The following is a 26,747-nucleotide window of genomic DNA, read 5'->3' on the forward strand; positions in this document are numbered from 1 at the left end:
GGGTTGGCTTTAACTTAAAGTCACCAGCTGCATTAGCCCTAACAAGAGCCAGCCTGTCCTTTGAGGCTTTGAAGCCAGGCATTTACTTCATTAGCTATGGATGTCTAAGATGGCATTGTCTCCCAAAAGAAGGCTGTTTCATCTACATTGAAAAGCTTGTTTAGTGTAGCCACTTTCATTAAGGATCTCAGATCTTCTGGATTACTTGCTTCTGCATCAATTTGCTGCATCACTTTGCACTTTGTTATGGAAATAGCTTCTTTCCTTAAACATCATAAATCAACCTCTGCTAGCTTCAAACTTATTCTGCAGTTTCCTCACCTCTGTCAGCCTTTACAGAATTGAAGAGTTAAGGCCTTGTTCTAGGTTAGATTTTGGTTTAAAGGACTATTGTTGCTGTTTTAATCTTCTATCCAGACCACTCAAACTTTCTCCCTTAATGGCAATAAGGCTATTTTGCTTTTTTATTATTTGTGTTCACTGTAGGTTCACTTTTAATTTCCCTCAATAACTTTTGCCTTCACAACTTGGCTAAGCATTTCATGCAAGAGGCCTAGTTTTTGGCCAATCTTGGCTATCACCATAACTTCCTCACTAAGCTAAATCACGTCTAACTTTTGATTTAAAGTGAGAGATGTGTACTCTTCCTTTCACCTGAACACTTACATGCCATTTTAAGGTTATTAATTGGCCTAATTTCAATATTGTGTCTCAGGCAATAGGGAGGCCCAAGGAGAGAGAGAGACATGGGGAAACAGCCAGTCTGTGGAGCATCAGAACGTACGTCAACGTCGCATTGACAGATTAAGTTTGTCGTCTTATGTGAGTATGGCTCCGGGTGTCCCAAAATAATTATAATAATAACATCAAAGATCACTGATCAGCATAACAGATATAATAATGAAAAAGTTTAAGAATTACCTAAATGTGACAGAGATACAAAGTGAGCACATGCTGTTGGAAAAATGGCACCAAGAGACTTTGTTGCCACAAACCTTCATTTTATAAAAAAATGGAAGATCCATTGGGCACGATAAAGCAAAGTGCAATAAGATGAGGTATGCCTATACAAACATTACCTTAAAAAGGCATAGAGCTAAATGCAAAAGCTAAAACTATAAAATTTGGGAAATGAAAAAAACAGAAAACTTTAGGGACCCTAAGTTTGGCAAAAATTTAAGCATCACAACATACAAATCATGAATAAAACATGAAAAAAATAGATACCAAAATTTTTAAATTTGCTCTTTAAAAGACTTGCAAAATGAAAAGACAAGCCATGGCCTGGGAGAAAATATTTACAAAAGATATATATCTAACAAAGCACATCATCTATGTATATTAAAAATGCTTGCAACTCAGCAATAGAATCCAAACAGCCTAATTTTAAAAAAATGAATATCTAACAAGACACTTCACCAGTGAAGATGGATGGCAAATTGCATATGAAAAGATGCTCAACACCGCTAGTCATTAGATAAATACAAATAAAACCATTATGAGATACTACTCCACGCCCACTGGAATGGCTAAAATTAAAGAGGCTGAGCACAGCAAGTGCTGGGAGAATGCTGAGCAACTGGACCTCTCACACACTGGTGGGAATGTAAAATGTTAAGAACAATTTGGAAAGCAGTTCAACCTTTCCTTAACAACTGAATCATATACCTCCCATATGACCCAGCCATTCCACTCCTCAGTATTTAACCAAGAAAACTGCAAATGTATGTCCCTACAAAATATTTGTTCACAAATCCTCACAGCAGCTTTGTAATAGCAAAAGTTGGAGTTACAATCAACAGGTGAACAGGTATAGTCACTCAATGGAATACTACCCCTCAATAATCAGGAATGAGGTACTGATGCATGTAACAACACCGATACATCTCAAAATACTGAGATGAAAGAAGCCAGACCAAAAAAAGTATACATACTATACTATTCTATTTAGATGAAATTATTGAAAATGAAAACTATAGTAATGGAAAGCACATCAATGGTTGCCTGGGGAGAGGGGATGGGTGGGAAGCAGAGATTATAATAGGGCATGAAATATCTTCTGGAGGTGGTGGAAATGTTCATTGTCTTGATTGTGCTGATGGCTTCAGTGGTATTTACATGTAATCAATTCTCATAAAATTGTATACTTTGAATATATATATCTCAAAGTTTTTAAAAATTTCTATAAAATCTGCTTTCCATCTGTCATTGAAAATTTTGCAAATGATGCTTAGGACATCCAACTGTTCATCTACACCAAGGGAATGCTGTGTGGTCATAATCTTTCCTCCCTTGAAATCCTGGGGCTTTTTCCCCTCTGGAGTCCTTCCCTGTACAAGATTCCAAAGCATGAACTTCCTTCCTGAAGCATGAAAGAAAGCTCTTTGCTGAGTACAGCAAACCCACCAAGTTAAATAAAACCTACTTTCATCATCCATCTGTGTTTTTTTCCATGTATTTCTGACAACTCACCATTGATTTTGGAAACTTCCCAGTCGTTTTGTAAGCTTCCACTGCCGAGGGAAAATGTAAAATGGGGACCCCGAAATAAGTGCTGATCATCATCAGTAGCCTCGAAAATGAGACTTCCAGGTGCACTGAGGGGATGGCAGAAGAACAAGCCCGTGTAGTCCTTGGCTAGCCTGGGAGGGTTGTCATTCACATCCATAAGGATCAGGTGGAACTCTGACACAGAGCTCAAGGAAGACCCCCCTAAGGAATTGAATGATTGAAACATGGGATCAGTTCACTCATTTTCCTCTTAATAAGAAAGATTTCCCTTTCTTTAAAATTCAAGGAGTTAGGTACACTGAGATGCTAGAAAGACGACAAGCTTTTAGAATCAAAGACCTAGTTTCATTACTGGTGAAAAAGTCTTACCATCATAATAATAACTAAGAGATATGTGCTAATATTTTACATATATTACTTCAAAATAATTGTGAAAACTGAGCTCAGAAGTTGTGTAACTTGCCCAAGGCAGAGAGGTTTTCAATCCAAGAGGTCTAACTCTAGCACTCACACCTTCACTTGCTCTTTAGCAGGCCTTAGGCATGTTAGTAGAGTTTTCTAAGCTTATTTTCTTCAGCTGTGTGGCTTTGCAAGAATCCCACATATGAGTGAATGTTCTGGAAAATAGTAAAAGGCTCCACAGACATTATTTACTATATGATAGGAGTAAAAAACTTGGATCTGCAGCATAACCGGTTGGTAGCTATGTAATCTTGGGCAAGTTACTTAATTTCTCAGTGCTTTGGTTTCCTCGTTCACAGTATGTGGTCAATAATAGCACCTACCTCATAGTGTTGTATGAGGAGTAAGTTATTACACTAAGTGCTCAGTATGGGGCTGTCAGTGCAACGTAAACACTGACTGTTATCATGTCCTCCTCAACACCAATCACAGACATTGTTTCTACAACTTCTGACTCTGACCTTATTTGATTCCAGTAATGTTTTCTTGCTCATTTCCAGTAAACCCTGTTTTCTTGCTTTTCTTCTCAACATCGTCTATGTCCATGGCTATACTTAACCAAAGAAGAAAAGGCCACTGTGTTCTCGAAGTTATTGTATCTATTTATATCATGTCAGTGCCAAAAACTAAAAACAGAACAGGGTTTTGGACCCTGGTTTTGATTTCTGAAACTTCTAGAATGTGAGAAACTCTTGGGACACATCCAGAGTGAAGTTCTGATCCCCATGGTATGAGAAAGGGGTGTGCACAGCATAAAGGCTCAGCCAGAACCTGCCTGCTGCTTCACTGGGAGGTTTTAAATCAAGAGTTAAATGTATACAATGTGATAGTGGAATGTGCTGCACTCAAGCAAGAGACAGAAGCAGAGGGCCTGTCCATTCACACACACCCTTCCCAAGCTGGCACACGGTTCTGCATTCTACCCTTTTTGGTTTGACTTGACTGAAGTAATTTTGTTTTTCTTAATCTTTCCACATGCAGAGGCCGTTTTTATGATTCCTGTCTCTCTTCTCCAATTCAGCTCTCAACCCTGGCCCTCACATTTTGAAAGTTTTTTTGGGGGGGCTGTGGTGGGGGGAGTCTAAAAACATATTTATTGAGTAATTTGTTTAAGTCTCTTTTTTGGTAAACCTGCCAGATACATTTACTAGCTAATTAGAGACTGGTCAACATTGGATCAACAGATTTCCTACTTGTATGTCTGAAAATTCCATGAAAATGCAAAGAAACTCTTTTTTAGTTGCCAGGCTTATTATTGGGTAAACATACTATTCCTATGTGTTTATTTTTATTTTAAAAAAGTTCTCTGGAACTCCACAGTTGGAGCCAGCAGGCAATATATATCACCACAACTAAAATAAATAAGATACAAAGATTACACAGGAATGGCTCAAACATCCTGGGCTTTTCTGTCTTTCCTTTCAAAAGTTCACCTGATTTCGACAAAACACAGATAACCCTTGTTCACCCAAACCTATGGAATCAGAAACTCCAGGGGTGGACTCCTAGTGTCTATATTCAACAAGCTCCCCGGGGATTCTCACACACATCAAAGTAGAGAACATTTCATAAAACATTTTCTGCTTCAAAAAGGATGAGAGTTACAATTTAAGGCTGAAGGAGAAAATGGTGGTCTACGTGAACAGGTCAGTGGTTTGATTCCACTCAGAGCTCCTGGGGGAAACCCACAACCACATTGGAAGAAGGGAGGTAGTTCAGCCAGGGACACAGAACTCTCTAGAAGAGGCCATAGCCCCTACAGGAAACCACAGAGTGAGCAGCAGCCCTGCTGGGGGCACAGGTGTTTTTCACCTTTAACAAAACCACAAAGGGGCTGGGCGTGGTGGCTCACACCTGTAATCCCAGCACTTTGGGAGGTGGAGGCAGGCAGATCACCTGAGGTCGGAAGTTTGAGACCAGGCTGGCCAACATGGTGAAACCCTGTCTCTACTAAAAATATAAAAATTAGCCAGGCATGGTGGTGGGTGCCTGTAATCCCAGCTACTCGGAAGGCTGAGGTAGGAGAATTGCTTGAACCCAGGAGATGGAGGTTGCAGTGAGTGGAGATCGCACCACTGCACTCCAGCCTGGGCAACAGAGCAAGACTCCATCTCAAAAAAAAAAAAAAAAAGGAAGATATGAGCACTCCCTTATATTTTGTACCCTTCTCATCCTTCTGCTTTAAGGTTGTGATATTCTGGTGCTTTGGCCCTGTCAGTTTTCTCATCCTCCCTCCCATTTCAACCCATGTATCTTCTGATAATCTGTGTTCCTTTTTTTTTTTTTTTTTTTTGCTTACCTACTTCTGTGGCCACCACTTGTACCCGATATGGACTTCCGGCTTCTCTGTCCAATGGAGCCACACTAAAGATCTCACCAGTCACGTGGTCAATTTTAAGCCAACCTCTTGTGTCTCCCCTCAGTGAATAGCTTCATCAAATGAAAAGAGCAAAAGAAAGCCTGCATTACTTTGCATGAAAATGTGAAGCTAGTTTGTGCATCAACTAAATATGTTTGTGCATCCTTTAAATATGTTGTAAATAATATACAAATGATAATGCTGAGATTATCATTATCAGCATTACTTGTATATTATTTAAAACATATTTAAAGGATCTATTATCTCATATTATTAATGCTTTATTTGCATTTCATCTGTCTTCAAAAGGATTTGTTCATCCTTACAATGTGGTGTTTGTGCTTGTATTAGGAAGGGTATAGTTCACAACTTCTGGGGAAAGTAGTTAAACTTTTCTGGCAATCAAAGAATTCCAATTAAAGTAACCTGGAAGTATCTTTTAAAACCTCTTAGCAAACCACCCATCTAGAAAATTTGAACACCCAGTGGTGGAAACGTTGGGCGAGATGGGTGGATACTCATAGACCCTGGTAACACAGTGAATTCCTCATCCAACAAACATCTATTGAGTGCTGAGGAAGATCAGGCAGTGGGCCAAGGGAAGAGGTCACAAAAAGGTGTTCTTAGGCAAGTGAGATAGACAGATAAACAGTTGATTCCAATAAAATGTGGTAAACACAACAGAGGGGGCCCTATGGAATCCAAGAGAAGTTTACAGGAATCAGCAAAGTCTCTCTGAAGTAGTAGATGTTAAAGGCAAGAAGAAGACGCTTCAAGCAGAAGGAAGAGTGTGAGATAAAGCACCAAGGGCCAAGGAACAGCATGGTGAGTGTGGGGTCAGGCATTTCAGCAGTGCTGGGGTATACATGGGAAGCAGAAGGTGGCAAAAGGTGAAGCCACAGAGATTTGAAGAGCCAGATCACAAGAAGCAATGGGCAGCCAGCCAATGATTTAAGCAAGAAGGTGACCTGGCCATATTTGTGCTTTCAACAGAGCTCATTGGTAGGTGTTTGGAAGATGAAGTTGAGACAGACAAGACTAGAACCACAGGAAAACCAATGGTAGTCCTTTAAAAAGCAACACATCATAGTCATGAGGATGTCCATATCTTTAGACCAAATAATTTCACTCCTGGAAATGCTACCTAAAAAAACCCAATTTAATCAAAGTTTAAAAAGAATTACATGCATACATCTATTTAAAACATTTTCTATAATAAAAAATACTGGAAGCAACCTACATATCAAAGGATAAGAGAATCATTAAAAAATTATGATGTGTTAATTTCCCACAATGTATTTTTTTAGTATATTCCATATGCCAAACACTGTGTTAGGTTATATATATGGGTAATGAGTATGAAACCCTTTATACTTGGGATTTCATCCTGAAAGAGATGGAATGCTTTGGAGGGTTTTGAAAGAGGAGTCAGATGATCTGATTGACTTTTTTAAAAGGTCACTGACTGCAATTCAGTGAGTAGATTCAGGGTGGGGTGGGGGATGGCAGGGGCAAGGACGAATCCAGAACAGACATGGTGGTGCCTTGGAGCAGGCTGGAAGCAGGGAGAAGCAGGTGGATTCTGAATATATTTCAATAAAAGAATCTATAATATTTGCTGAAGGATTGGATTCAAATCCATTGGGTGCTAATAGATTTTAAGTTTGTGGAGCTGGAGAATTAAATTACTCAGACCAACACTGGAGTCATCCTTAATTCTTAACAGACTTATTACTCATGTCTGAACTATTGATTATTCCTTACTCCTGAAACACTTTCTTCACTTGTCTTCTGGAATTGTACCTTACAGAACACCTCTTCTCAGTCTCCCTTGCTAACCTCCTCTTCCTGACCTCAACTTAATGGTATATGTATCCTTTCCTTGTTTCATCACAGTAATTTTCTTACATGCCTTTATTTTTCCCACTGATAAACTTTTTATTCACGTCTTTGACCAATGGTTTTTATAGCATTTTCATGAAGAAGATAGGAACTTTTGTTAAATAAATGGTATAAAGATTAAAAACATTTTGTGTCTTCTCATAATTTTTGACCCAGTAGTATCTACACTAAACCATAGAGTATATCCCCTACTGTTCTTTCTTCTCTATAAAACTACAGAAGTAGTTAGAGTAAAACTGCAGGTGGTGACTTTGCTTCTCAATGATCAGATAAAGGTCTTAGAAATGAATCCAAGTGCCTGAAGGACAGCTCAATGGGAGGCAAGACTCCCTCCAGATGTTCAGAGAAACTTAAGGAATTGTCTGCCATTCATAGCCACACGCATGATTTAAGTCATGCTGAAATATTTCCTATGCCATAGACAGGAGGTGTAATGTACAACAGCAGCGAAAGATCTGAGTTCAAGTCTTATTAACTACATGATCTTAAAGATTTTATAGATATTATACAGATATATACAAACATATATTTCTTAAGCAAATTAATCATCATTGTACTTTTTAAGGCAAATCTGTGTGGGTCTTACTGAACTGAAAAAAAGGAATTGCTAAGATGGAAATATTTACACATTTTGTTTAGCCACCTCAGCCAGAGCACCAGCTTCTCCAGGGGTGCCCTAGATCAGCTCTTTGGAGCCAAGGAACCTATGTATCCTACATCCAGAAGATTCCCTCAGCCCTGTAAGTTGGCATGGTCTGTCCAATTGGGCTTTGGTCTCTGTCTAGAACTCCAATACACCTTTAGGGCTGGAACCCTTTCCTAAACCCCAGCCTAGATAACTGGCTTAGACACGGGGCCTGGTTATTCTAGTCTCTCAGAGGTGAACCTCACTTCCTGAACCATCCAGCTCTCAGCTGGGACCTGAAGCTCATGGGCTAGAATGGAACCTCATGCTGCTTCCCACTTGTCTGAGCCTAGATGGTTATTGATGAACCACCATCCCTTGGAATGCCCCCAGGGTGTTGACAGCTTCCTAAACCAAAGCCAATTTCATCATTGCTGGGTATGCTGTGAGGGTCAGCCCTGGAGTCAGTGCAGGCCAGCTCCTCCTCCTCCTCCCCATTGGCTTTGGTGACCACGCAGCCAGGCCTGCCCAGCACTGTTGCCCTTTACCTTATGTCCAGACCTTCTGGATCCTTGGCAGTCACATTGCCCACTTTAGTGCCTATAGCTACATCCTCACTGACTTTCGCTTGGAATACGTGTTGGGAAAATTGAGGTGCTTCATTCACATCTGTCACAATAAGCGTGAACTTGGCAAAAGAACTTGCATTGTACGTCACACCAAACACTAGAGGCTCAGGATTTTCTGCTTTGAACACAATGTTGGAAACAGCTGCTGTTTCAAAATCAAGAGGCTGTGTAGGAGAAAGAGAGAAAATTAATTTTGGGGTGATTAGCTCCCTTAAAAGATTCATTCCCTATCCTTCTTAAACTCTCATATATTCGATATATGATATTGGAAAAACTGGATATCTACATGTGGGAGAATGAAATTAGACTATTTCATACCATATATGAAAATCAGTTAAAAATAGATTACAGACAAAATATAAGACCTGAAACTATAACACCACTAGAATAAAACATAGAAGAAAACTCTGACATTGGTCTTGGCAATGATCTTTTTTTATTATTTTTTATTTTTGAGATGGAGCCTCATGCTCTGTCACCCAGCCTTGAGCCTTGAGTGCAGTGGCGTGATCTTGGCTCACTGCAAGCTCCGCCTCCCAGGTTTGTTCAAGTGATTCTCCTGCCTCAGTCTCCCAAGTGGCTGGGATTACAGACACCCACCACCACGCCCAGCTAATTTTTGTATTTTTAATAGAGACAGGGTTTCACCATGTTGGCCAGGCTGGTCTCAAATTCCCTACCTCAAGTGATCTGCCCACCTTGGCCTCCCAAAGGGCTGGGATTACAGGTATGAGCCACCATGCCTGGCTGGAATAGAAGTTTATCTGACTCTCAGTTCTAGAGGCTGGAAAGCCTAAGAACATGGCACCAGCATCTGTTGAGGACTTTGTGCTGTGTTATCCTATGACAGAAGGGCAAACCATCTCACGAGATAGAGGAAACTCACCCTTTTATTTTTAGTAGAGACGGGGGTTTTGCCATGTTGGCCAGGCTGGTCTCAAATTCCTGACCTCAAGTGACCCACCCACCTCAGCCTCCCAAAATGCTGGGATTATAGGCGTGAGCCACTATGCCCAGCCTAGCAATGATCTTTTAGGTGTGACCCCAAAAACACACACTACAAAAGCAAAAATAGACAAATGGGATTGCAACAAACTAAGAAGCTTCTACATAGCAAAGGAAACAGTGAAGCAGCAACTTACAGATCAGGAGAAAATATTTGCAAATACACATTAGAAAAAGGATTAATATAAAAAATTTATAAGGAACTCAAACAACTCAGTAGCAAGAAAACAACCTATTTAAAACATAGGCAAAGGACCTGAATAGTCATTTCTCAAAAGAAGACATACAAATAGCCAACAGGTATGTGGAAAAAAATGCTCATTACTAATCATCAGAGAAATGCAAATTAAAGCCCCAATGAGGTATCACCTCACACCTGTTAGAATGACTTATCAAAAAGACAAAAAACAAACATTGGTGAGGATGTGGAGAAAAGGGAACCCTGTACACTGTTGGTAAGAATGTAAATTACAATAGCCATTGTGGAAAACAGTATGGAGGAAACTCAAACAATTAAAAATAGAACTACCATACGATCCAGAAATCCCACTACTAGGTATATAAAGTCAGTATGTCAAAGAGATATCTGCACTCCTATGTTCCCTGCAGCATCATTCACAATAGCCAAGACATGGAATCAGCCTAAGTGTCGAACAACAAACAACTGGATAAACAAAATGTGGTATACACATATATATATATATATATATACACACACATACATATATACACACATACATACATACACATACATATATATACACATACATATATATACACATACATACATACACATGCACACATATATATATACACACACACACAATGAAATACTGTTCAGCTTTAAAAAGGAAGGAAGTTCCATCATTTGTGATAACACGGATGAACCTAGAAGATATTATGGTAAGTGAAATAAGCCAGGCATGAAAAGACAAATACCACATGTTCTCACTTGTATGTGGAATCTAAAGGTGTTGAACTTGGAGAGTAGAATGTTGGTTACCATGAGCTGGGGCGTGAGGAGATTGGGGAGGTGCTGGTAAAAGCATGCAAAATTTCAGTTAGAAGGAATGAGTTTAAAATATCTATTTTACAACGTGGTACTATAGTTAACAACAATGTAGTGTGTACTTTAAAATCCAGAGAGTAGATCTTAAGTGTTTTCATTACAAAAAGTGATAAGTATGTGAGGTAATGCAGATGCTAGTTAGCTCTAATTAGTCATTCTACAATGTATGTATACTTCAAAACATGTTGTCCTCCTATACAATTTTTATTTGTCAATTATAAACAAGACAAACTTTCATAGCAGTGGTTCTCAATCGAGTGTCAGCAAAAACCTTCTCAGAATGATTACAGAGCCATGAAAGAGTCTTTTCTGCAGGTCTTACCAGAGCTTGCACTACGCTAATATGTCTTAGAAGAGGAACTGGAACATGGAAGTCCTCAAATTTATTTAACTGTGGGACACTTCATTTATTCAACAGAAATGTATTGATTCTCCCAAGACGTTCTCAGGTGACAGCTTGAGAAATGCTTACATAGAGATTTCCATTTTTTATGGGAAATGATTTTCCAAGGGCCTCAAAACTCAAGCCCCCAAATCAAAGATTTTAAACTCATGGAGGATGGGAGAGGGAAACAGAGATGACAGATGATCTGCTGAGGACATGCCAGATGGAACCAGGAATGAACATCAAGAAACCAATTTTGGTTTCATATGAGGCAGAATTTAACAGGGCTACCCAAGAGTACTCCCCCTCTTCAGGAGTGGGCTTACTGCTGTCTTCTCTGTGTCGGCTTCCTGATCCCTACATTCCATCCTCAAACTGACAAGCTGCACATCCTCTGCAGTCTCATAGCACCTAATAGATCTAAGTGTTGATGTATTTTAGATCTTCACTGACCCTAAGCTCCATGAGAAGAAGAACTGCTTCATATTCATCTTTGCTTCTCATCTCTTCCCTGACACATAGTGCCCACAGCGGGCTGGTCAGGAACTACAAAGACCAGGAAGGCCTGGTCCTTGAGGGCCTCCATGGAGAGGAGATTCTGGAGAACATCCCTACCTTCCAGAATCCCCTTTCCCACATGCATGCACCAACACACACCATCATGACTCACTCTCTAGTTCATAAGTGCTGTGGGACAATTTTTCACATAGAAGGGTGGGAACTGTGTGTGAAGACTCAGGGTTGAGATAGAAGAATCAATTGAAATTTGTTCAAATATATAAGAGATAAAATCATGTAAGCCAGCTAAGTGTGAAAAAAGAGGTTGTTCATAGTGATAAGCACCCACTGTCTGCAGGGCCTGGCCCTCGTCGACCTCGTGACGTGGTCCAATACACGTCACGTGGTCCACGGTTCAATTAGGGCTTCTCCCCCTGAAGTAGAGGTGGGGAGAACAAGCTGGAGTTTCTCACTCACAGGACCCACACCCAGTCTCAGGGAATGACAGAACTGTCCAGTTGAGATAAAAGCCTAGTAGACCAAGCAGGAAGGCAGCAGCTCCCAGAATGAGCCTGTGATGGGGACAAAGCACACAGCTCTCTGTTCCTATCCAGCCCAGCAAAGTCCGGGCCCAGGCAGGCAGCACAGTTGTCCATATGCTCAGTCAGAGCACATGCATCCATCCTCACCACCAAGCAGGTCCTAAGCACCCTCCCTGGCTTTTCCTCATCCCATCACTGTGGCCCCAGAGGCAATGGTTTAAAGAAATGAGACACTGTGTGTGCAAATGAGAAGCAGCCTGTATTACCAGAAGAGAACGTGCAAGGCTGACAGTGGAAAGACAAGACTGTACGGCGAGCTGAGGAGTTGGAACTTCATCCTTGACTAACAAGGTCAGATGTGTGTCTTAGAAAGATAACTCCAGGAGCAGCTGCATGGGGGATGGATTCGAGGTGATCCACACTGGGGCAGGAAGACTAGCTAGAAGGCAGTGTCAGTGTTCCCTAAACACTGGATGGAAGAACAAATGAAAAGCAGCAGCCTGCCATTGAGGATTCTATCCGCATAACTTCCACACCTGGAAAAACATCAAACCAAATCTTCTGGAGAAATCATTATAAATGGAAGATGCTAAATTAGCACATGGTAATCAGCAGAGCTGAGCCAAGAACAAGCCTTGTCCGGCCATGTGCATTGTGTTTCATGACCTGGGGATATGACTATGAGGCCAAGTCAAGAGACCCGTCACTGCCTCTTGGAATGGCCTCAGTCCAATCTGGCAAGACATATTCAAGTTAACTGAAAAAACCTGCTCATACCACGATTCCTTTTGTGCACACAGCTGCCTGAAAGGTCAAATCTAGTGATTTAGATTCAACCTGGAGGCAAAGAAAATGCTGAAGGAGAGGGGTTGAGACTGGGATATTTACAATTTTCACTAGCGATCACTGATGATATCAAAGTGTGCACATTAGTTTTCCAGATGACATTTGGTCTGGTTAAAAATAGCTAGTGAACTGAGAATTCAAAAGGATCAGCCATAGTAGAGAAGTGACAAAATTTGCAAGTTAAAATAAGGCAGAACCCTGAATTTCAAGAAACAGGATCTCAGGAGAGTTATTGTTGAGCCAGGCAGGGCTCAAAGAAATAGCTTTCCTGCTCATGACACACGTTTGGCCCCAAGAGCATGATAACCAAGCACACGAGAGGCTGGAGCTTGGGCAGAAGTAAATACAGAGCAGGGAGCATTTCTGACAGTTGTTTAATCTGAAGGATTGCTTTGGGCACTTGCCAAAATTACTCATTTCCAGGCTTTCCCCTTGAGAGGCTGAGGCCGCAGTCCTCAGTATGCACCATTTGACTCTTGAATTAGGCAAGTTTGGCCCCCTTAGGCAACAGGGGAAAGCATACCTGTCCACAGGTAGAATCCTAGCTCTAATTAATTAGAATCAAGTGATGCCACGTGTTTAAGTTTGCAACCTGCTGGATTCTGTGTTAGGAACTATATACATACTTTTGCATTTAATTCTTCAACATCCTTACTAGAAAGGTGCTACCATTTTACCCATTTTTACAGATTGGAAAACTGGGGCCTGAGAGGTTACATCATTTGGTCAAGGCCACAAGCTAGTAAGTGGCAACACCAGGACTCACAGAAATTATTTCCTGAGAGGAGATGGAGGCCTGGAGTCAAGTTCCCGGCTCTGCCATCACCAGAAGGCCTGACTGTACCTTGCTGTGGGCCTGAATTTCTGCCTCCCTCAGAATCAGTGGGAGAAGCAAGAGAGTTTATGCAAACAAACTATAGTTGCCACGTATGAGTCCCTCAGTGAATTTTACCTGTGATTAGCACATTTGTAATTCAGATGAACTGTTAATGATATAATTGTGATTAACAAACTTAAACTTTTAAAAATTATTAACACAGTGGTTCAGAACAGTGGTAGTCCCTTGATGGCTTAATAGGCAAGGACTTAGAAGACAAAGCCATACATAAAAAACCAAATTATATAGTCTATAAAATACTTCAATAACAAATAGTATGGCTACATACATTTGTTATATTTTTATTCTATATCCTAGTGGGGAATTGGCTAACATTTGGTGTGTCCTAATCAAGAATCCACAGCCCAGGGTTGGTTGTTGCTTAGCATCTGAAAGAACCTAATCCGAGATCTATATCCCAGAGGTAGCTATGATAGTCCTTCAGCCAACACTATCTCAATTAGAACTAGAAGGTTTGTTAATTAGCAAAGTGATCTTACAAATAAATTTTCTTGGTGATATGAGTGGTGTCCAAGATATGCACTTTGGGCCATGCACAGTGGCTCAAACACCTGTGATCCCAGCAATTTGGGAGGCTGAGGCAGGGGGATCACTTGAGCCCAGGAGTTCAAGACCAGCCTGGGCAACATAAGGAGACCCCCATCTCTACAAAAATAAAAAATTAGCTGGGTGTGGTGGCACACACCTGTCGTCCCAGCTACTTAGGAGGCTGAGGTGGGAGGATTGCTCTAGCCCAGGAGGTTGAGGCTGCAATGAGCTATGACTGCGGCACTGCATCTGTCTCAAAAAAAGATGTGCTGTTTGGTTACGAGTATAGTGTATCCCTTAGTCATTGTGAACAGGAGTATAGATATCTGGCCTGGCCAGCAGATTGTACCCTGCAGAGTTCCAGGGCTCAGTTCTGTTCTGCCAGTTATCACCTGCCTCTGGATGGTTGAACAAATCCACTTGCTCAAGGACAGTTATCACAGTGCCCAAGGGGCAGAGAGCTGGGATGTCACAGGCCTAAAGCACAGGTTCGATGATCACCTATGTGTCTGCTTGTTCATAATTGTATATGGGACAGAATTCATTTATTCATTAAGTCAAGCAATATTTATTGAACCTCTAATATATGCCAGGAGACATAATAGACACTTGAAATAGAACCACATATAAAGTAAGGATGTGACAAAGAGTTTGGTCAGAGGCCTACTCTACTGTAGCATACCTCTCGTGTCAGGTTGTGAGGGAGGATACTTACAGCTCTCACCCACAGCTAATCATTGAGATAGGTGCCAACATCTCCCTAAAAGGGCCCATTAACCACAAATGGCCAAGTTAAACTGCTGTTCAAAAAAAGATGACATATGGGCCTTGTTCATACTGGGATGGATGGGCCTCTATCTTCCCTTAGATTCCTAGAGAGCTCTGGTCCTGCAAAAGGATAAAAGGAAGCTGCCCCCGTCACCTGCAAAGGAACACACCAACCCACTGCAAGCTCTGAAAACTGCCCTTTCCTTTATCCTTTCTTTCTGTGGTATTCTCTCTCCATGCAGACTGCTGTGAGCACAAGGGGAGGTTGTCATGGTACCTTTTCCAAATGTCAGACTCACACACAAGGCTAAGGCTTTGAGCTGGTCCACAGCAACCTCTCTGCTGAAATGCAGCAGGGGCCCTTGGTTCAAGCTGGAATGTTTGGTAACAATAGGATCACAATTCCAAGGCTCTGTCCTAGGGCTTGCTTCAGCACTAGTGCTTTTTTCTCTGTGCTTCTGTCCATTTTCTGTGAAATTATTCTATTTTGTCTTCATTTTTAGCCTCTTTCAGTTTTCTTTTATTCTGGCTCAAAACTGTACTCCAGAGCTTTCTTTTGCAGCTTCCAGCACACTGCACTGCAAACCTTAAACAATTAGCCACCCTTGCAGATTCTCTCTGGCCCTTTTTAACAGCGAGGTTTCACTCTCTTTCCTAGGAAAGTATCTTAACTGTAAGTACATTGGACGGCATTGAGTGCTGCTTCCAATTGAGTCATCTGGTAAACCCATGACATGCTCTAAACACAGATGAGGCAGCCACAGAGAAAAGAGTCAAGATTCAGGTATACATGGCAGGGGACAGGAGTAGATTGAGGGAGGGTTGGGAGAATCCTGTACAAAGAGACAGGAACCAAGGTAATTAAGACTTCGACTCCAGATTATCCAGTCCTTACAGAGGGAGAGACAGAATGAGAGCCCGTGGGCTTAGCAATACAGTAAAAGGTGAAAGTAAAGCAGCGGGGAGGGGGATTAAAAAGAAACTTGTCTATTAAACCTTGGAAGGAGACCCAGCAGTTGCATTATTCAAAAGGTATCTCTGCCTGGCACATTAGAATAAAGGGTTTACAGCCTAAAAGGCCCATGGGGTCATCCAACCCAACTTCTCACATTTGCAAAGAGGGAAGTGAAAGCGAGACCCTGAGTGCCACTCCCAGACCTTAACAGTGTTGCGAGATTTAGCAAATAGCAAATAAAAACATAGAACACCAAGTTCGATTTGAAGTTCAGATAAATAACAAACAAGTTTTTAGTATAAGTGCATCCCAAATATTGCATAGAACACACTTATACTAAAAAATTGTTCATCCTGCATTTTATATATTTTATATGACATTACCTCCCTGCAAAAGTTACTTGGCTAGCTAGCAACAGAGCCAGGTCTAGAATCCTGACTTTCCATCTGTCAGGAAGACAGGAACGACTAAGAGGAATCCAGGAATCCAGGAACCCATCACCATGCCTGAGAGATGGCTGCTAATACATCACCTCTGCTTATAGGTCTTCACACTGTCATTAGTAAATTAACCCACAAACAAAGACAAATTATACTAAATAAATGGGGTATTTACCTTTTTAATTATGACATATCCGGTGTTGGTATGGGGATCTGTGTCAACCCCCAGGCGTCCCTCACTGTCTCCCTTTTTGATATGATACAGAATTTTAGAACTCCCAGTAAATGGCTCATCAGCATCAGTGGCCTGGATGGTTAAGATGGTGGACCCAACGTTTGTGTCTTCAGCAAGAGTCAGGTTTCCATACTAAGGAGAAAATGGAGAAGGAAACAATGAGAAGGTCTGCTGTCATCAAAGCCAAAGGACAAACTTATCTCTCTGGTTTCAGAATAGACACAAGTCATGGTTTGCATCAATCTTCATGGGGCATGTTTTTTCCTATTGATGAATATATTGCAGTTGATTTTAACATCAGTCATACTCATGAGCTGATATCCATTGTACCAAAGAACGCAATATCTCAGAGAGCTACTGGTAGGATTCTAAAACAAATTCCCCCTCCCATATCCAATTTGTTTAATAACTTAATTATTGTAGTAGTAATGATATAAATAGCCACCATGTATTGAGTATCTATCAGGTGGTAGGCACTTTATATACATTATTTAATTAATTCTTAAATCAACCAATGAATAGAGGTTGATTAAAAGCTTGAACTTTGGAGTTAAACAGCCTGAATATGAATTGTAGGCTTGCTTCTTATTAGTTGAGTGGCTTGAAGCAAGTTACTTCACTTCTTTAAGTGTCAGTTTCATCATCTGTCCAATGGAGACAATAGTAATAGAACCTACTTCATGTTTGCTGTGGGTGTTAAGGGAGACAATGCATGTAAAGCTCCTAAATTCTTGGCACATAGTAAGTGCTCAATAAAGAAAATCAACAAAACACCTTACGGAGTAGTTATGTTACCATCTCCACTTACGAGGAGCAAAGGCTTGGAGAAGTAAAACCCACCAAGGGTCACACAGCTAGTGGGTCAAAGGGATTGGGATTCAAAGCCATGTTTGTGCAACTCCAAAGCCTATGCTCTTGAACACTGGTCTAGACCATCTCCCACTCCACTGAAAATCCCCCAGATTATCTCTCTTGGCATCATGATCCTAAAGAAGGTTATAAGTAGGTCTCAGAAGAGAAGACCACAGCATTGAAACAAGCAGGTTCACTCTCTGTAGCCAGATAAGTATTTAAGCTCTGAGACCTCAAGTGCAGGATTCTTACCCTCAATCTAAAAAACACTGTCTCGATAAAAGGCGAGGAGGTCACAAAGTTAGGAAAGGATCAAAAGCCCAAGAGAATGGAGGCTGAGAAGAAATGGGTTATTTGATGCCTGCTGAACCTCAGTGCTTGTTATACAAGACATATCCACTCACACCTCTTCCCACCCCTAGCCCCCTCATAAATCAATTCCCTTCTTTGTTGCAGGCTTGTCCCTATTTTGATTTATGAACATCATCACAGGGCTCTGGGCTGCCTCATAACTGACTTCAAAAATAACATAACAGTCTAGTCAAATAGGCTTCTTGCTCCTTCAAAATAGAGACTTCCCTCCTTAGGGAAACAATGATAAAGTCATCACCAAGTCTGAACGCCCTATCGATGACAAGAAAACAGTAATTTGCATTTTTCTTGAGGTTCTAAATTGACTTTTTTCTTTCTGTCCAGTTCTAATTCTCTCAAATTTCTTGGGCACATTTTTCTTTGGCTTAAGTCAGAGATTAATTTTTTCTTCTCCCTTTCTCTTACCCAATTATTACAAATTAAATTGCCAATATTCCAAATATTAAATTTTTGGCTAAAAATGCTTGAGACCTAGCAGTAAATCTATTTATTGTCCTAACACAAAAAAATATATAATGACAAACTGTAAGCCGCCATTCAACTTTTTTCAATTTGACAAAGATTGTGGTTGTTGTTTCTAAGCAGCCCTTGGAATAAATGAGCTATTGGCAGGAGTTTATAAATGAATGTTCCCAGACACCTACAATGGTAAATGTTACTGTTCCCCAAAAAGTTCCACTGAAGATGGCATCTGGGTTATTGGTGCACTGACCAAGGTTACCTGTTAAGTCTGGCACTTTTCCTAGCTACTGTCTGTGTCTTTATCCCAGAAGAAAGGGTCAAGTAAAATGAATAAAGTAAAGAAAAAACAAATAATGACAACTACTCACATCTGATTTTTCAAAGATGGGGATCTGATCATTGATATCAATAACGTTGATTTGCACGAAACAAAGGGTCTTGAAATCTGAAAACCAAAGTCATGTGTCATAGAAATTTTCACTGAAAACCATGCATTAATATCAGAAATCTGCAAGAAAATACTTGGCAAGTGAAGTGACCCCCATAGCCACAATTTTGCAATTGACATGCAATTTGTGCAGAGAGTGGGTTCTCTGTTTCCCACCTGTACCCAAGTGGTCACCAAGTGTGGGGCAGGGTGGCTAAAGACAGATCTAAGAGAGATTTTTCTAGGTTTTTCATTGCTGTCCACCTGCTGTCCTCCTAAGTAAAGTTAGGTAAGGTTTGTTCCTGAGCAGGATGGCTTCCTTTTGTGAAGCAGTCTTTTTCTGACTAGTGAAACTTATGTAATCTTCAAGGTCCAGAGCAAAACTGTCCTTCCAGGAAGCCTTCTGTGAGCATCCCAGTGGCTGTCTCTCCTTCTCTGAACACATCCAACCTACATCTGCTCTTACTACTATGATGGGGAGGTTCAAGGGCCCGCTCTCTTCTATCTAAATAAGGGAGGAACTGGCACCATTGGCCTGTTCACAAGAGTCTGGCTACCCAGCCTGCAGGAAGCAAGGTGGGGACAGAGGTAGCTCCTGGAATCCTGGAGAAATCACCCAGGCTTTCAGGGATGGGTTTCACAATTCCAAGACCTAGGCACACAGCAGCTTCAGCTAGATTCCAGATGTGTGTGGAGTGCAGGTGGGGACAGGATGTCTGGGGGAGAGAGAACAAGAAATAAAATGACAGGTTCTTTGTTGGGTTGCTGTTGTTCTAACCATGGTGCACTGCACTGTATAATGGTTAAGACTCTGCCACTTAGCATGTATGTGAGAGCTTGGGTGCCTCACTCAATTTATCTGTAAACTGTGAATAACAGAACAGATGTTATTTCATCATAATACAGTTGTTAGCGGCCTCTATATAGCAGCAACTGTATTGTTTACCCGAGTTACTCATTCATCTTCATGATAACTTCATGTTGTAGGTGCTACTGTCATTCCCATTTAATTAACAGATGAGGAAGCCAGGGAATAGAGAAGTTCAGGTAACCTAACCAGGGTCACACAACTAACTAGTGATGGAGCCAGGATTCAAACCCAGAGGTTCCCTTTGCCCTCTGCAGCCACCATCCATTCCTCTGTCTGTGCTCTGTAGCCCAAGGGGCTGACCTTATGAACTGCATCAATGTACATCCTCACCCTGAGGGTAACAGTTGGGTTCTGCCACTAAGAGGCGTGGCAAGAGACTGGAGGGAGGACAGGAAGAGTGTAGCTGGGGGTGTCACGCCCCCGTTGCCAACAGCCCTCTTCTAGTGACAGGCACAGGCCTTGCTCCTTTGGGGGATGCTCCCCTCCCTGGCTCCTTCAGGTTTTAGGGCAGAAAATACTGCTTACTGTGCTTCACACCTCCTGTTGGTTTCCCTTAACCCTGCCCACAACCTTTGCAAACAATCCCTTCTTTAAACTCTTTGAAGGGAGCCTCCGCTTCCTGCTGGGATCCTGACAAATATTCCCAGGTAGTTTAACTCTAGAGCTGGTGCTCAATGCACTGGACATGATCCCAGGGACGGAATCTATTAACAATCCAATTACAACCAAGTGGATATTGATTGAAATTAAGGCTGGTCCTCAGAACGTTTGTAGACAACAAGAATGGCTGAAGACTGGAGTGGTCCCAGACCCAGAACCCACTGGCTCGCCGCTCTGCACACACCTCGTTTGACCAGCAGTGGGCCTTTCTGGGTAAAAGGCCTTCCCTGGTTTTATGTAAAACTGTGTTAATTATAGCCTAGTCTCTAGTTTTCTGTAGTGCACAGTTGAATGTTTAGTTATATCAACACACACGTATTTTAATATATTTTATAATCTGGTCCATATTTTCTATAGACGTACTCATGCAAATAAACAATTTGTAATCTGATTCCCACTTTAAACTCTATCTTCAAATTGCTCCAGGTCCTCATGTATTTCCACATGGATTCCCACCCTCCCATAAGCCCTACATGATTTTGTAACTTGTCATATTCATCCTTCAAAGCCCAGCTCAGAAATACCTCTTCCAGAAAGCTGTACCTGTTCTCTCCCTCCACTGAGTCACTTATTTCCTTCATGGGCTACCTTGTGCAGTTCCTTGCAATTTACTGACTCACGTGTCCATCTCCTCTACCAGAATGAGTGCTCCTTGAGGACAGAATCATCTATGTCTCCCCAACACCTTGCATGGTGCCTCAAATAGGTAAATGCAGAATAACTGCTGAAAGAATGGACTGCTGATAGTGTGAAATTGTTAGCTCGTCATGAATAGGGAAGATTTATTATACTTACATCTGTTCTATCTCTTACAATAATGCTAGACAAATATTAGGGCCTTAATATTTGTCAAATTACTGGGTTTCAAACATTCCGCATTAGGGCCCTACTAAACCTGGCTTCTGCCTAGTATCTCAATATCCCTGTAAAAGACAGAAACATGAAGCACAGTGTGAAACGTTTCTTGTTTGTTCTCCATACCTGTGTCATCCGTGCCTGCCAGCAGAACAATTACTGAATTATATGGTAATCGAAGATTAGTACGCATTAACTCAAAGGACCTTCTAGGAGTCTGAGTGCCCTTGAAATGAGTCTCTCTTTGAATCCAGGTATTTTGTGTGTCTGTGCACATTTGTTTAACAATGTGTGCAGTTGATTAAGAATGCATAGTTTTTATCAGATTCTCAAAGGTTCCTGTGACCCAACAGAGATTAAGAACCACTTGCTCTGCAATTGTATAAGGAGTATAGGGAAGAATGTCTCCTGATACTGTCAAACGGCCAACTAGAAGCTGTTAGGGTAAGACAGAACTTTCCGAAAGATGCTCTTCTCCTCCACTTTCCTACAGTAGAGTCCTTTCAGTCTGAAAGCAAGAATTGGGAAATACAATTCATTTTCCTGTTTGTGATTATGTTCTGCCGAATGTGCCCGGCAGACCTCCAACAACAGGGATGTTAATTGACAACAGCCCCACTGCTGTGCTCTGGAATCTATTACCACATTCACACTGAGACCTCAACTCCCCTGGACTGTACACAGCCAGTGACTGAGAAAAGCAGCAATTGTAAAGCTCATTTTCAAAGACAATGAATTCCTCTGACAGCCCCCTTTAGACTCCCCAACAGCTGTGCCGAGCTTTCCTCAGACTGTCCTAGTCTAGGACATTCCCACCAGCCTTCCTTCTCCGTCTCCCCTTCACCCAGCGTCAGGCATCAGGCTTGTATTTAGGTCTGATGACTCTCCCAGCCTTCTTTGTGCCCTTCCGCATTTTTTTCTCACAGGCTGCCCCCAATAAAATCCTCGTACATTTAATCTCCTTTTGGCATCTGCTTCTCATAGGACCCAGACCAACACAGCAATGGTGCCTGAGCTGCAGCTCCGGCCTTTACAGTGTTCAACCAGCTATCTCTGTGTTACGTGTGTTTCACAAAGGAAGCAAAGAATGTTTAAATGGCATCATTCTATAACATACCAGACATTAGCGCAGGAAAATAAGTCATAGCTAGAAGGAAAACAATGATTTGCACTCAAGATGGTGGATATGATACTAACCTTTGTCAGACACCTCTATCGTTAAGTTGTACTGAGGAGTATCTTGCTTCTTCAAGGACTGTTTAGCTAACTGTAACATTCCAGCATAGGTTTGGATTAGGAAGAGTCCATCCATGGGAAGTTTGGGAGTTTGCTCCACAATCCTGTAGTTCAGAAAACTGTTGGCAGTATTTTCTTCATCCCTGTCATGTGCAGTAAGGGTCCCAATACTGTTACCTATGAGGAAGGAAAGAAGGAAAACCCACCATTACAGGCTCCACATAATCTATTAAAATAGTTTCACTAAAATAAGCACATTCCTAGAAAACACCATGAATAACTTTGAATAGCAGACAAATGCTCTTAGATTTATTTTGGTTCTTCTCATCCTAACATGTAATGGGTTGAATAGTGTATTTGTCAGCCAGGGCTGTCATTAAGTATCATGGATTAAACAACAGAGACTTATTTTTTCACAGTTCTGGAGGCCAGAAGTCTGCAATCAAGGTGTTGCCGGGGTTGGTTTCTTCCGAGGCTTCTCCTGGGCTTGTGAGTGGCTGTCTTTTCCTTCCGGTGCCTTCACAGCACCTTCCTTCTGAACCTCCCTATGTCCACATTTCCTCTTATAAGGATACCAGTCATACTGGATTAGGGCCCACTGTAAGGACATTTTACTTTCATTACCTCTTTAAAAACCTTATCTCCAAATATAGTCACATTCCGAGGTACCAGGGGTTAGAACTTCACCCTATGAATCTGGGGGAGGGGGAAGATGTAGCCTAGAACAGAGGGTTACGACCTCAACATATAATTTGGGGGGCATGGGGGACACATTCAGCCCATAACACCTAGTACTCCCTCCTAAAACTTCATGTCTACCAGAACCTGAGCATGGGACTCATTTGCAAATAAGACCTTCACAGATGTCACTAGTTAAGGCTCTGGAGAGGAAATCATCCTGGATTTAGAGGCAGCCCTAAATTCAGTGACAGGTGCACCTATAAGAAGGGAAACACAGAGATGCACACAGAGGAGGAAATGATCTGGAGGAGGAAGCCAGAAGTTGGAAATAGGCTGCCACAAGTAGCCAGGGAACACCAGATGCCAACAGAAGCCGGAAGAGGCAAGGAAAGATTCTCCCCTTGAGACTCTGGAGGGAACGCTGCCCTGCAAGCACCTTGATTTCAGACTTCCAGCCTCCAGGACTAGGAGAGAGCAGATTTCTGTTGTTTTAAGTCACCAAATTGGTGGTGATTTGTTGCTGTAGCCCTAGGACGCTAATACACATGGCAAATGGTATCACTAAACAAAGAGAAGCCAACCCTAGATTGCATCTATGCAACTTCATGGAACAATTGCAGAAACTGACTCTACTCCAAAGATAACACAGGGCAGGGACCAGGCAGGATCCTCTCCACCTTGCTGTAGTTTGTGGTCCTAAGTATTTTATTCCTGTGAGGGTTTCAGTCCAGGGAGTTCTACAAACCAGTGGCTATGACTCGGTTCTGCACCCGGCTCTGGGCAAGTTCTGACAGGTTCCAGACCATCCTACTCTGGGAGGTGGGAATTGTAGGTCTCTTTATATGTAGCAAGAATCCCACGTAGGAGCTCAAACTTGAATTCATCCCATTTGTGGAGTTACACCCCCTCCCCCATCAGCTGACATAGTTTGCATCCACTGACGCATATGGAAATTTAGAGGTTTTTTGGTTTTGGGTTGGGGGAGGAAAAAGAAAGTACCTATGTATGTCTACAGTAGAGCTGGACACATGCAGATGTGTCTCATGGGCTGCATGCAGGGACCATCAGAAGGAATAGGACAGAAGAGAATATGTTTCTAGTGCATATGGCATGCATATGCAAGAAAAGTATCTGTGTGCTGGGATGAAAGAGTGTCTTACTAAATTCTGTGGTCCTTTGGTGTCTCAGCAGCCCTGCTATAGCCCTATCCCCTCAGCAAGTGAGCAAGAAACTGAGGACACTGTCCTCCTCTCACTCACAGGAAACCTCCATGCTGCCAGAGGCACCATGAGGACTGCTGGCATCAGAGGACACCCCTCGCTGGGAGCAGAGGACCTTGTGGATCAGTCGGAAGTGAAAGGAAAACCATGTCTCTGAGTGACTGAGGCCTGGAACAAGTGGAGCTCAAACTGATACAGGAGTATACATAGCATCTCTTGGAAATATGCAGAAATATTTAGGGAGGTGGGGCTTTTATGAGAGTCTAAATTTTCTGTATGAATACATAAGACTTGGTGGCAAGTGGGATTCAAGAATAAATGTTAGTGTTGCTAAGACTTGGGGACACGAGTTCCACAAGATACCAAACAGGAGAATGTAAATACACTGGGGAATATATATATATATATATATATATATTTTTTTTTTTTTTTTTTTTTTTTTTGAGGTGGAGTCTCACTCTGTTGTCTGGGCTGGAGCACAGTGTCATGATCTCAGCTCACTGCAATCTCTACAAGCCTCTCAAGTAGTTGGGATTACAGGCATGCACCATCACACCTGGGTAATTTTTGCAGTTTTTTTTTTTTTTTTAGTAGAGACAGGGTTTCGCCATGTTGGCCAGGCTGGTCTCGAACTCCTGGCCTCAAGTGATCTGCTCATCTTGGCCTCCCAAAGTGCTGGGTGGGATTACAGGCATGAGCCACTGCACCTGGCCTAATTCAGTATTTTATCAAGGTTTTATTTGTGAATATTTCCACCTACTCATGTCCTATCAGCTAAGCTAGACAGTAAGTCCCCACAAGGCAGGAGCATTGTCTTGTACCCTTTTAAGCTTACATATATAGAATATGCTCAGTTGATTTATAAGAATTCTTGGTCCACTAAAGACTCTGAAAGATTTTTACAAAATAAATTCTCACCTTTAGAGAGGCAAATAGCAAGCTGAGCCCCTTCAAAATTTATTCTACCAACAATGACTTCTTCAGTCTCAGAAAACCAGCACTATCCTCTTCCCAGATGAGGTAGGCGCCTCGAAAAGAGCTTCCAGCAACCCCCATCTCCTGATATTTGTGCTTTTTCAGAACCCCATCCTGTTGAGTGCAGGCTGGGCCTAGCAACTTGTTTCTAATGGCAAAAGTGATGGGATCGCTTCCAAGATTAGGTCATAGAAAGACTGATGCCTGTCCTTTCCTGCTCTGCCGTACTCTTTCCCTCTCTCTCAGAACTCTCTGAATTAGAGGTATCCAGCTGAACTTCACCCAGATTCCAGACTCACAGAAACTGTGACATAATACATGCTTGTTGTTTCAAGCTGCCAAGCTTTAGAGCAATCTGTTTTGCAGAAATAGGTAACAAATGGATATATGTTTGGCCCAATGTAAAAGAGGCTTGAAGTGTCATGTCCAGGTCAAGAAAGTTGTCAAAGATTTTCCACCTTTATTCAGTGTCACAGACCATCCCAGATTTCCCAAGAAGGTGATGGCACACGTGTTTGTTGGCTACTGTTACACTACTGTGACTGTGAGAAGATTCTTCCTTATAACGAACTGAAGTCCTTCAAGCTGGCATTAACTCTTCCTGTTGTGGCAAGAGTTGAGAAAAATGAAACAGAGAGGACCTGCACAGAACACAGTGACACAGAACACACTGACAAAAGGCAGCCCACACGACACCTGATAGCAAGAAGAAAAATAATGAGCAGTGTGAGCAAGCCGCTCCAGCAGCAAGCCTCCGGGAAGGCACCCACTCTGTCAGAGGTGTGTCTGGTGAGGAATGGAGGGACGAAAAGAAAATGTGAGCCCATCCACAAAGCACAGGAGGATCTCTCCACAAGGGCAGTGAAGCTCTAGAAATGATAGTCGTGAGGCTGCTACACTTGGAAGCCTCTGAAAGGTACACAGCACAACGGAACAAAACAGTTCAAGAAATGCCAGTCTGCTCAGTCAAGGGGCTCACTGCCAAGGGGGAAACAGACAAGCATTGTCCCAAACCCAGAGAAGCCATAAAACTCCCAGAAATTATAATGTTCTTATAGTAGTTGTTCCTATACAAAAACTAAAAAGCTATCACAGGACACAGTAAAAGAAAACATAGCAAGACAAAGCAAAAATGATAAAAATAGATGGGATTTGACTTCATCTAGCAGCCTCTTGAATTATATTATCAGCTTCTTAGAAAGGGGGGCCCAAGGGTCAAAAGTCAACTTCCATTGGTATTGCTTACTTATTGCAGGGTGTCTGTCTGACTTTGGGTGTAAATGTTTAAATTCTTTGGCAAATGTGATGAGATTATCTCTTTAATGAGATTATTAGAGGTCAAATAACGTGTGGGGAAATCCTGCAAACGAGATATCCCTATATACATGTATATAAGATACTAGTGTAGGTAGCTGTGATACTAATGATAGTGGTAAGGGTGATAATAATAGTGATAATGGTAGTAGCGGTAATGGTAGC

General features: G+C 41.8%; 1 protein-coding gene across 2 annotated transcripts in view; it reads right to left on the reverse strand.

Annotated features, from left to right (window-relative positions):
• CDH17 (cadherin 17) overlaps positions 1-26,747 on the reverse strand; it is a 67,678-nt gene that overhangs the window by 16,263 nt on the left and 24,668 nt on the right. For both annotated transcript variants that reach the window (XM_034966347.2, XM_055116737.2), the window contains 6 exons: positions 22,354-22,569; positions 18,712-18,788; positions 16,598-16,789; positions 8,408-8,652; positions 5,273-5,403; positions 2,473-2,712 (listed from right to left, as the gene is read on the reverse strand). In XM_034966347.2, the coding sequence (XP_034822238.1) occupies positions 2,473-2,712; positions 5,273-5,403; positions 8,408-8,652; positions 16,598-16,789; positions 18,712-18,788; positions 22,354-22,569 (1,101 nt within the window). The remainder of the gene's footprint in view (positions 1-2,472; positions 2,713-5,272; positions 5,404-8,407; positions 8,653-16,597; positions 16,790-18,711; positions 18,789-22,353; positions 22,570-26,747) is intronic.

This window comes from Pan paniscus, chromosome 7, assembly GCF_029289425.2.
Source record: "Pan paniscus chromosome 7, NHGRI_mPanPan1-v2.0_pri, whole genome shotgun sequence".
NCBI classification, from domain to species: Eukaryota; Metazoa; Chordata; class Mammalia; order Primates; family Hominidae; genus Pan; species Pan paniscus.